The 12649-nt window shown below is 44.7% G+C and overlaps 1 protein-coding gene across 2 annotated transcripts in view; it reads left to right on the top strand.

Annotated features, from left to right (window-relative positions):
• The window catches only part of LOC143962982 (methionyl-tRNA formyltransferase, mitochondrial-like), a 43916-nt gene that overhangs the window by 20545 nt on the left and 10722 nt on the right, over nucleotides 1-12649 (top strand). For both annotated transcript variants that reach the window (XM_077472511.1, XM_077472512.1), the window contains exon 7: nucleotides 11265-11346. In XM_077472511.1, the coding sequence (XP_077328637.1) occupies nucleotides 11265-11346 (82 nt within the window). The remainder of the gene's footprint in view (nucleotides 1-11264; nucleotides 11347-12649) is intronic.

Here is a 12649-nt window from a genome sequence, read left to right as displayed (position 1 = left end):
GTTAAAGAGATACCAAAGGAAGACAAGGCAGGCCGCAAAAAGTGCCCTAATTGTGGGAATAGGTTGTCCTCTGGCTCTAACAAAGCCCTATGCAAGCAATTCATTACAAACCTGCTTAAATCTGAGACAGATTCCCCTTTGGCAAAATTTTTGGGCTCCTTTAAAGAGGAAATGGCGTCGACCTTTAAGTCCCTCCGAGAGTTAATCACTGACGTGGGATCAGCTGCGGCTGCCTCCACGAGTAAAACTGCAGTCTCCTCCTCACCATGCTTTACAACACCCAGCTCAGGGGAGCCCCGTATGTTCAGGGAGCCTAGCCCCACGTTGATTAGCCCCGATTCCTCTGACACTGATTCCGATCAGGAAGAGGATCAAGCAACATCCAAAGCCTCAAAGTATAGATTGTCTCTTGAGGAAGTAGATGAGCTAATGGGGGCTATCTATGACACGCTGGAAATTGAGGAGGAAGAAACTCAGTTATCCAGACATGATATGATGTATGAGGCTCTGGGAAAAAAGAAAGCAAGGGTTTTCCCTATACATAAGGTGCTTTCTGACCTTGTCCTTAAGGAGTGGTCGGAACCAGATAAAAAGGTTTTCTTTCCTAAATCCCTTAAGAGAAGGTTCCCTTTTGATGAGAGCCCAGAGGCGGTCTGGAATAAAAATCCTAAACTAGACGCCCCTCTGTCCAAAATCTCAAAGCAGGCTGATCTGGCCTTTGAGGATATGGGCCATCTGAAAGATCCCATGGACAGGAGAACAGACATTGTTTTAAAGAGGGCCTGGGATGCCTCTATGGCAGGCTTAAAACCAGCTCTAGCCACTTCTTGTGTAGCTAGAAACCTGGAGTTCTGGTTATCACAACTACAGGAACATTTAAAAGCAGGCACTCCTAGGGGGGAGCTTCTGAAATCCTTCCCTATGCTTTTTAAGGCCACCAGTTTCATCTCTGACGCCTCCACGGACTCCGTAAAATTTACGGCCAAGTCAGCAGCACTTTCAGTGGCAGCTAGGAGGTCAATATGGATGAAAACTTGGGGGGGAGACACGGCGTCTAAAACCCGCCTGTGCAGCGTCCCTTTTACAGGAGACTTAGTCTTCGGGCCTGAATTAGACTCCGCCTTAGAAAGGACGGCGGATAAAAAGAAAACCTTTCCCGCAAAAAAGAAAAATTTTCAAAGAAAATTTTTTCGTCCCTTTAAGGAACCCTCTAAATCAGAGAAGAGTTCAACCCCCAAAAAACATTGGTCGGGACATAAAGGGAAAGGAAAAGGGGGCATACTGTTTAGCCGCCCCAATCAGGATCCCAAACCCCAGTGACGTCAGGGTTCCTGTGGGAGGAAGATTAAGCAAATTTCTTCCACAATGGGAAGAGACAACCTCGAACGAGTTTGTCTTAAACATAATAAAAAGGGGTCATGCGCTGGAATTCCACAGCAGCCCTCCTTCCAAATTTCTGGTGACAAAGCTTCCAAGTCACTCAGAAAAGGCCAGGGCCTTACCTTTACTGATAGGGGAAATGGTGGATCAAGAGGTATTGACACCAGTCCCTATTCAGGAACAAGGAGACGGTTTTTACTCGCACATTTTTGTGGTAAAAAAGCCGTCAGGGAGATTCAGGCTAATTATGAACCTCCGACCATTGAATCGCTCCATCCGTTACAAGAGATTCCGGATGGAGTCCATTTATTCCATAAAGAATCTCCTGCAGAAAGAGATATTTATGGCGACCCTGGATCTAAGGGATGCTTATCTGCATATTCCAATAAGGGAGGAATGCCAGAAATTCCTTCGGATGGCAGTGCAGATAGACACAAAGGTTTACCACTTTCAGTGCAGAGCGCTCCCCTTCGGTCTATCATCCTCTCCAAGAATCTTTACCAAGGTTCTCGGAGAGGCCTTAGTTCCACTGAGGCTTCAATCAGTCTCAATTATCCCCTATCTAGACGATCTGCTCCTAACAGCCCACTCAGAGTCGTCTTTCTCAGGATCTGGAATTGACTCAACTCAACCTGAGTCGATTAGGGTGGATTGTCAGTCAGGAGAAATCCAAGACAACCCCAACACAGGAGATCCTGTATCTGGGTTACTGGATCAAGTCTGTAGATCAGAAAATTATACTGCCGGAAGAAAAGATTTTGAATCTGTGGCAGAGAATATCTTTTCTTCAATGCAGCCCCAAATGTACGGTGAGGGAAGTAATGTCGGTCTTGGGCCATTCCAGCCGTACAATGGGCCAGGTTCCACCAGAGAGACCTTCAGGGATTTCTGTTGGAACAATTAAAGGGCAGAGATCTGGAGGAGGAGGTATCGATCCCCTCAAAGATAAAACGTTCCCTCTGGTGGTGGAAGGACAGGGAGAACCTAAACAAAGGGGTTCATTGGGTCCTTCCTATCACTTCAACACTAACAACGGATGCGAGCAGTTGGGGCTGGGGAGCCCACCTAGGCTCAAGCTGGGTCCAGGACAAGTGGACCCCGGAGGAGAAATGTTTCTCTTCCAATTGGAAAGAGCTAACGGCAATCCTGAGAGCTGTTCTAGCTTTTCACCCCACAATACAGGGTCACCATCTACAGGTCCGTTCAGACAATACGACGGCTGTAGCATACATAAACAAACAAGGAGGTACCAAAAGTCCTCGTTTGATGTTGGTAGCCAGACGCATTTTCCAGTGGGCAGAAGCCAATCTGGAATCTATTTCTGCAGTTCACCTGAAAGGGGAACTGAACAACACGGCGGACTTCTTGAGTCGACAAAAGATTTCGAACCAAGAATGGTCCTTACACCCAGAGGCATTCAATCTCATAACAACTCACTGGGGAAAACCAGAGGTAGACCTTTTTGCGAACAAAAAGAATGCAAAAGTTCCAAATTTTTTCTCGCTAAACCCAGGAGATCAGCCCCTGGCTGTAGATGCCTTGCAAACTCCATGGACTTTCAGTCTGGTGTATGCATTTCCCCCTCTTCATCTCATTCCGAGGGTCCTAGCAAGATTCCTCAAGGAGAAAACCTGTTTGATTCTAGTAGCACCTTTTTGGCCCAGGAGACCATGGTTCACAACGTTGCTACAATTGACAGATTGTCCGCCTCTAAGGCTTCCCTACAGACAGGACCTCCTGTCGCAGGGACCCCTTTACCATCCACAGGTCGCCACACTGAAGCTTTCAGCGTGGTTACTGAAGAGGAAATCTTAAAGAGTAAGGGCCTGACAGATGAGGTAATTGCGACCTTACTACAGAGTCGCAAACCAGTCACGAGGGCTATTTACAAAAAAGTCTGGAAAAAATTTAATAGCTGGCTGAATAGCCGTGACATAAATACGGCTAATATTCTACAGTTTTTACAGGAAGGCGTAAACAAGGGTTTAACCCTAAGTACTATTAAGCTACAGATAGCTGCCTTAAGTGTGTACCTAGATGAACGCTTACAGGAAAATCCTTTTGTCGCTAGATTCTGTAAGGCAGTCGCTAGACGCAAGCCAGTCAGAATCACCAAAGTCCCATCCTGGGATTTAGCAGTTGTACTAAAAGCTTTCTTGGGGTCACCCTTTGAGCCTATCTCAGAGGCCTCCTTAAGGCTTATTACATTTAAGACAGTACTCCTGGTGGCAATCACTTCAGCCCGTAGGGTCAGTGAAATCCAAGCCTTTTCCATCAGGGAACCTTTTCTACAGATCCTAGAAGACAGAGTCATACTAAAGACAGACCCTGGGTTCTTACCAAAGGTAGCATCTAGCTTCCATAGGTCCCAAGATATTGTCCTCCCTTCATTTTGTCAAAATGCAGCAAATGAGAAAGAGGAACGTTTTCATTTATTGGATGTGAGGAGGTGTATTCTAGAATACCTTAAAGTAACAAATCCATTCAGAATCTCAGACTCCCTTTTTGTCCTTTTTTCCGGACAGCGTAGGGGACAGAAAGCTTCAAAAGTAACCATAGCTAGATGGATTAGGCTAGCTATAGCAGAGGGGTATAAGGCCTTGAATAGAGATCCTCCTGAGGGTGTTAAAGCTCACTCCACAAGAGCGTTGTCTGCATCCTGGGCAGAAAGAGCTGGTGCCACCCCGGAGCAGGTATGTAAAGCAGCCACATGGTCAAGCTTTTCCACCTTTACAAGGCATTACCGACTGGACTTAATGTCTAGTCAGGATCAGGCCTTTGGGAGGAAAGTCCTCCAGGCCGTGGTCCCCCCCTAATCTGGTAAGTACTTGGGGATCCTCTCAAGGGCTGTCCTGGAAGAACACTTGGGAAAACTGGAGTTAGTACTTACCGGTAACTCCTTTTCCGGTGGTCTTCCAGGACAGCACGATCCCACCCTTTATTTGATTATAGTGATGTACTAATGTTATTACCTGTTATGGTTTATATGTTTTTCAGTTCCATCCTTCGGTTCTTGGTGAATGACTGACCAGGGACCTGAGGGACCGCCTTTTGAACTGTGGCAATGTGTTTCCTGTGTCGATGGGAGGAGCTCCATCTCTCAAGGGCTGTCCTGGAAGACCACCGGAAAAGGAGTTACCGGTAAGTACTAACTCCAGTTTTAGTACAAATATAGACTGTAGAAGCAATATACAGGGGTGTCTTCTTTTCACCCTCAACTTGCTGATTGGACAGTGAAGGAGCAGCAGAAGATCGATGATCACTGGAACAAAGACTTCCTATTGGGATAAAGGACTTTTTGCCATGTGGTTAAAAACTGTTGAGATATTGGGTCTTATTGGGGCAAATAGGTTGTTTACTTCAATTTGAAACCAATCATGTGCAAGTAAAAAAAAAAATAATAATTTTTTTCTTGTGGATTACTGGATGATGGAGATCACTTTTTTTGCAGATTTTTTTTTTTTTTTTTTTTAGTTTGCCCACTTACAAAGAAATGAAGGGTCTATCATTTTTTTTATTATAGATGTATTTTGAATGGTAGAGACAGAATATTAACCAAAAATCCAGAAAGACACACGATACAAATGTTATAAATGGAGTTGCAGTTCAGTGAGTAAAATAAGTATTTGATCTCCTACCAACCAACAATTCTGGCTCCCACAGACTGGCTACATTATGTGCTCATGTGGTACACAGATTAGTCCTGTCAATGTAAGAAGGAGCTCCTAACAACAACTCGTTATGTGTATAAAAGACACCTGTCCATAGAATCTCTTTCTTCCATTCAAACCTCAACATCATGGGCAAGACCAAAGAGCTGTCAAAGGACATCAGGGACAAGAATATAGACCTTCACAAGGCTGGAATGGGCTACAAGACCATCAGCAAGAAGCTTGATGAGATGGAGACAACTGTTGGAGCGATTATTCGCAAATGGAAGAAATACAAAATAACCATCAGTCGCCCTCTGTCTGGAGCTCCAGGCAAGATTTCGCTTCACGGGGTGAGGATTAACATGAGAAAAGTGAGGGATCAGCCCAGAACTACACAGGAGAAGCTTGTGAATGATCTCCAGGCAGTTAGGACCACAGTCACTAAACAAGTTGGGATCACAGTTACCATGGATTGAAATCCTGCAGCGCCCACAAGGTCCCCCTCCTCAGGAAGACCCATGTACAGGTCCATCTGAAGTTTGCCAATGAACATCTAAATGATTCAAAGAAGGATTGGGAGAAAGTGCTGTGATCAGATGAGACCAAAATTGAGCTCTTTGGCATTAACTCAACTCACCGTGTTTAGAGGAGGAAAAATGCTGACTATGACCCTAAGCCCTTGTACACGCGGTTGGAGAATCCGTCGGAATGTGTCCTATCGGACCGTGTTGTCGGATAATCTAAGTGTGTGTGGTATGCATTGGACTGTTTCCGTCTGAATATCCGTCGGACCAAATTTTACAACATGTTGGAAATATTTTCCGACCAACTGGTTCGATCGGACATACTCCGATCATGTGTAGAGAATTTTGATCGGACAAAGTGCCACGCATGCTCAGATCAAATTCCTACATCAAAGCTATTGGCTACTAGCCTGAACGTAGTCCCATCGTAACGAAATAACGTCATCACGTTCTGAACGATCGGATTTTACGACAACTTTGTCCGACCGTGTGTATGCAACAGTTTCGGACAAGATCCGACGGGCAAAATCCGACGGATTTGGTTGTAGAAATGTCCGACCATGTGTACAAGGGCTTACCCTGTTTCCCCTAAAATAAGACCTAGCCTGATTGTCGGTGTTGGCTGCAATATAAGCCCTACCACCCAAATAAGCCCTACCCTGTTTCCTCAAAAATAAGCCCTACCCTGAAAAGAAGACCTACAAGGACTTTAACTAGGGCTTATTTGGGGGGTAGGGCTTTTATTGCAGCCATCACCGACAATCACACTAGGTCTTATTTTAGGGGAAACAGGGTAGAACACCATCCCTACAGTCAAGCAGAGAGGTGGAAACCTGATGCTTTGGGGATGTTTCTCTGCTAAAAGTACAGGCCGACTTTGCCGCATTGAGGGGCCAATGGACGTAGGGGTCATGTATTGTAAAGTCTTGGATGAGGACCTTCTTCCCTCAGCCAGAACACTGAAGATGGGTCATGGATGGGTCTTGCAGCATGATAATGACTTAAAACATACCACCAAAGCAACAAAGGAGTGGCTAAAGAAGAAGCACATTAGGGTCATGGAGTGGCCTAGCCAGTCTCCAGACCTTAATCCTATGGAAAATTTATGGAGGGAGCTGAAACTTCGACTTGCCAAGCGACAGCCAAGAAACCCTAATGCTGCGTACACACGACCGGACCTTTCGACGAACTAGGTCCGACGGTCTTCCCGACGGACTTTCCAATTGAACGGACTTGGCCACACACAAGCACACCAAAGTCCGACGGATTCGAACGTGATGACGTACAACCGGACTAGAATAAGGAAGTTCATAGCCAGTAGCCAATAGCTGCCATAGTGCCGGTTTTTGTTTGTTGGACTAGCACACAGACGAACTGATTTTTCGACTGGACTCGAGTCCGGAAAAGATTTGAAACATGCTTTATTTCTAGGTCCGTCTGACTTTTGGGGGAGAAAAAGTCAGCTGGAGCCCACACACGATCGTTATATCTGACGGATTCATTCTGTCGGACCTTGTCCGTCTAAGTCCGGTCATGTGTACGCGGCATAAGGATTTGGAGAAGATCTGTAAAGAAGAGTGGACTAAAATCCCTCCAGAGATGTGTGCAAACCTGATCACCAACTACAAGAAACGTTTGACCTCCGTGCTTCCCAACAAGGGCTTCTCCACTGAAAAATGTAGTAAAAATACATATTCTGGTATTCTGATCTTCTCGAGGGCGTTTCTGGGTGAATAGCAAAGTCTTTGTATAAATATGTCGGTGTCGTCTCTCCCAGAGGGTGTGTAGAGGAGATATGTGTCTGTCTATATATATCCAAGGCCGCATTTCCAACTTACTTTTAGGAATTTGTTTCTTAGTAAAAATTGAAGAATCGTTTGTTCGTACAATACTTCAAGAAAGGTTGTTTATTGTTCAGAAAGGTAAGTAAAGACTAAGGATAAGCTCCGGCATGTTTGCACACTCCACGCGCAGAGCCCGCCAGGAAGTTGGCGCTGTGCTAATCACGGGCAGTGAGACATTGTCCTGCAGAGATCGGGAAATGTCTCACTGCCTGTGATTAGCGCAGCGCTGCGCAGACTTCCTGGCAGGCTCTTCACGTGGAGCGTGCGAACACGCCGGAGCTCATCCCTAGTAAAGACTTACAATAATGGCATCTGGTAACACATGGTATGGTGATGGCCTCAGAAGGAGGAAGGGATATCAGATGTTACATTCTCCAAAGTGTAGGGTTACTTCTCTCTCTTCCCACCTCCCTTCCTAACTACCATACAACCCTTAACCATTCTTATACTGTTTCATAATGTAATGTCAGCATTTCCTAGAATAACACCCATTCTTATATGGCTTCAGTCTATAGATAAGTAGCATAACTCCACCCATTTTCCTGACATAGTAACTCAGAATAGAAGTACCTAAACGGCAAAACGACCTCTCTCTGTCCTCTGTCCTTGTGTGTTCTATGACCTTCAGAGCCGGTTCACACAGGGGCGACTCAGATCCGACTTCAGGTCGCCCCTAGTCGCCTCAGGTCGGACAACATTTAAAAAGCAATGTAAGTGAATGAGAGCCGTCTTAATGCACACTACTGAAGTCGCCCAGACTTCAGAAAAGGTTCCTGTACTACTTCTATCTGACTTGTAGGCGACCGGTACCTGTTGATTTCAATGGAGGTCGCCTACAAGTCATATCTCCATCTATACGGAGGAGACTCTCACGGAATTATCAGCTCTGGCCCGGTCTTCTGTCGCCGCTTCATAAATTTGGCGTGGAGTTCCCCCTTCAGAGCTCATTCTCTGATTTGGCCACGGCAAAATTCGCCTGGCCTGGGGCGACTTAAAGTCGCGTTGTAAGTCGCCCCAGGTCGTGTCTAAGTCGTGTTCAAGTCGTCTCCAAGTTGCCTCACAAAGTTGTCCTGGAAGTCGTGTCGCCCCTGTGTGAACCGGCTCTCAGAAACTAACAATAATTACATATAACATTCATGTGTTTCAAGTATTTTTCAGAAACTTTTATCACTCAACAATTAACCCAAAATTTTCTAACATACACCAAGTTCTAATGCCGCGTACACACGGTCGAACTGTATGACGTACTTAGTCCGTTGAAACACATTTCAACGGACAATCCGCTCGTGTGTGGGCTTCAGCTGACTTTTTCAGCGTGCAGTCCGGAGTACTAAGAATTTCGGTTTGCACAAAAATCTTTCCGTCGTACTTTGGTTTCAGCGGACAATACGGTCGTCAGTATGCTAGTCCGACGGACTAAGAATGGCGCATGCCCAGAAAGGATTTACAGGGCGGAAGCGATCGGTCTTGTAAAACTAGTGTTCGTATTGAAGCTAGCATATTCGTCATGCTGCTAATTTTGTGTTTTTTTTAATATAGCACATTCTTTTCTTCTTCATAATGCAAGAAAAGTGAAGTTGCTTTGCTGCTTATATTCACACAGAGTTATCACAAATGTCTTTATTCATCCTCATCTTATGATTAATATTCCAATTCGAGAATAAATAAAAATAAAAGCGCGAATCGTCTCTAACCAAACTTCCACTAACTCAAAGTCAGCAGAAGGAGCCCAAAGGGTGCTTTGCAGTGTATTGGACTTCCTATTTCTAGTCCCGTCGTACGTGCTGTACGTCATCGCGCAAGGTTTCGTCGGACTGTTTGTGTATCCGTGTGTGGTCAAGTCTGTTCAGTGGAAAGTACGCCGGATTGTCCGTCGGATTGTATGACGGACTAAGTACGTCATACAGTTCGATCGTGTGTACGCGGCATAAGTCAGCCTTTCTCAACTCCAGTCCTCAAGGCGCCCTGACAGGTCATGTTTTCAGGATCTCCCTCAGATGAAACGGCTGTGATAATTACTAAGGCAGTGAAACTGATCCAATCACCTGTGCAAAATAATGGAAATCCTGAAAACATGACCTGTTGGGGGCGCCTTGAGGACTTGAGAAACATTGTTCTAAGCCATGTTTTGCTTGGGAATCAAATACTTATTTTACTCACTAAACTGCAACTCAATTTATAACATTTGTATCGTGTGTTTTTTTTTGTTTTTTTTCTGTATTTTTGGTTGATATTCTGTCTCTATCATTTAAAATACACCTATGATAAAAATTATAGACCCTTCATTTCTCTGTAAGTGGGCAAATTTACACAATCTGCAGGGATTTAAATATCTATTCTCCCCACTGTAGATTTAAAGATAAAACATTGAAAATATATATTAACCACTTGCAGACCGGACCAATTTGCTGGTCAAAGACCAGACCACTTTTTGCGATTCAGGACTGCGTCGCTTTAATTGACAATTGCGCTGTCGTGCGACATGGCTCCCAAACAAAATTGACGTCCTTTTTTTTCCCACAAATAGAGCTTTCTTTTGGTGGTATTTGATCACCTCCGCGGTTTTTATTTTTTGCGCTATAAACAAAAATAGAGCGACAATTTTGAAAAAAACGCATTATTTTTTACTTTTTGTTATAATAAATATCCCCCAAAAATATATAAAAAAACATTTTTTTTCCCTCAGTTTAGGCCGATACATATTCTTCTACATATTTTTGGTAAAAAAAATCGCAATAAGCGATTATTGATTGGTTTGCGCAAAAGTTATAGCGTTTACAAAATAGGGATAGTTTTATAGCATTTTTATTAATAATTTTTTTTTATTATTTTTTTTTTTTACTAGTAATGGCGGCGATCTGCGATTTTTATTGTGACTGCGACATTGTCGGGGACCCATCAGACATTTTTGGGACCATTGTCATTTATACAGTAATCACTGCTATATAAATGCAGTGATTCCTGTGTAAATGACACTGGCAGTGAAAGGGTTAACCAGTGGGTGGCAGTGTAGGGGTTAAGTGTTCCTAGGGGTGTGTTACTAACTGTGGGGGGGTTGGGCTTTCATTTAGTGTACACTGATCTCTGCTCCAATCACATGGAGCAGAGATCAGCGTCACTAGTTGCTAGGCAGAATGGAAAAATGTTGTTTACACAGCATTTCCTCCATTCGGCCGCTCCGTGAGACGATCACGGGGATGCCCGCGGCGATCGAGTCCGCGGGTCCCGCGACCGGACTCACGGGGGTCCCGACCAGCTCGGGAGCGCGCCGCCGGCGGCGCGCTCCCGATGGCAGGGCGGCATCGAATATTGGACGTACCTGTACGCCAATATGCCTGCCCGTGCCATTCTGTCGACGTACATCGTCGTGCGCTGGTCGGGAAGTGGTTAAAGTGATTGTAAAGGTTGAATTTTTTTTTTTTTTTACAACAAACACGTGATACTTACCTGCTCTGTTTAATGGTTTTGCACAGAGCAGCCCCCATACTCCTTTTTGGGTCCCCTGTCGGCAGACCTGGCTCCTCCTCCTCCCTATGGAGTTCACCCAATAGCAAGCCTGCTATGGGTAATCTTGGGCAGGCTCACTCGCGATCTGCACTCTGTGTGTGTCTATTCACATACAGGGCATGGCTTGACCCCGCCCCCCCCTCCTCCAATGTCTCCTTATTGGCTCAGTGGCTTTGTTTGACAGCAGCCAATGGCTCCTGGTGCTGTGAGCCAATGAGGAGAGAGAGAGACCAAGGAGAGCCGCTGCTCTCATGCACATCGCTGGCAATATTTTTTTTTTCAGAAATAAGAATTTTTATGTAAATTACATGAGGCGAGTCCTTCAAAAATATATTTGCATTCCTGTTTTGTTGTAGATTCCACTACAAGCAGTATGGATGGGCACCCCTATTAAACTGCTCGGCTTCACAGAAGTTCCGGATCCTTTAATCCGTTCAGGTTTGTTTACTGAATAGTATGTGATGTAAAGGCTGCAGCTTCTTTTTCTCAGTAAATATTTTCTTCTCAATTTTATGTTAAAACATAGTTACATAGTAGGTGAGGTTGAAAAAAGACACAAGTCCATCAAGTCCAACCTATGTGTGTGATTATATATCAGTATTACATTGTATATCCCTGTATGTTGTGGTCGTTCAGGTGCTTATCTAATAGTTTTTTGAAACTATCGATGCCTCACGCTGAGACCACCGCCTGTGGAAGGGAATTCCACATCCTTGTCGCTGTTACAGTAAAGAACCCTCTTTTAAGGTTAAACCTTTTCTTCTAATTTTAATGAGTGGCCACATGTCTTGTTAAACTCCCTTCCGCAAAAATAATACATTTATCCCTATTGTAGGGTCACCAGTACGGTATTTATAAATTGAAATCCTATCCCCTCTCAAGCGTCTCTTCTCCAGAGAGAATAAGTTCAGTGCTCACAACCTTTCCTCATAACTAATATCCTCCAGACCCTTTATTAGCTTTGTTGCCCTTCTTTGTACTCGCTCCATTTCCAGTACATCCTTCCTGAGGACTGGTGCCCAGAACTGGACAGTATACTCCAGGTGCGGCCGGACCAGAGTCTTGTAGAGCGGGAGAATTGTCGTTTTATCTCTGGAGTTGATCCCCTTTTAATGCCAATATTCTGTTTGCTTTGTTAGCAGCAGCTTGGCATTGCATGTCATTGCTGAGCCTATCATCTACTAGGACCCCCAGGTCCTTTTCCATCCTAGATTTCCCCCAGAGGTTCTCCCCCCAGTGTATAAATTGCATTCACATTTTTGCCACCCAAATTCATTATTTTACATTTTTCTACATTGAACCTCATTTGCCATGTAGTTGCCCCTCCCCCCATTCATTTGTTCAGACTTTCTTCCAAGGTTTCCACATCCTGCGGAGAAGTTATTGCCCTGCTTAGCTTAGTATCTTCTGCAAATACAGAGATTGAGCTGTTTACCCCATCCTCCAGGTCGTTTATGAATAAATTAAATAGGATTGGTCCCAGCCCAGAACCCTGGGGGACCCCACTACCCACAACTGACCATTCTGAGTATTCCCCATTTATCACCACCCTCTGAACTCGCCCTTGTAGGTTTGATTTAGCTTTAAAGTGATTGTAAAGGATGTTTTTTTTTATTTATTTTTTTAAATAACAATCATATTATACTTGCCTCCACTGTGCAGCTCATTTTGCACAGAGTGGCCCTGAACCTCATCTTCTGGGGTCCCTCGGCGGCTCTCGCAGATCCTCCCCACATCAGAT

Source organism: Lithobates pipiens, unplaced genomic scaffold, assembly GCF_037356315.1.
Source record: "Lithobates pipiens isolate NorthernLeopardFrog02 unplaced genomic scaffold, aLitPip1_a1.2 Scaffold_8, whole genome shotgun sequence".
Lineage (NCBI taxonomy): Eukaryota > Metazoa > Chordata > Amphibia > Anura > Ranidae > Lithobates > Lithobates pipiens.
The sequence above is the reverse complement of the archived record's forward strand: the minus strand, read 5'-3'. Positions and strand labels throughout refer to the sequence as shown.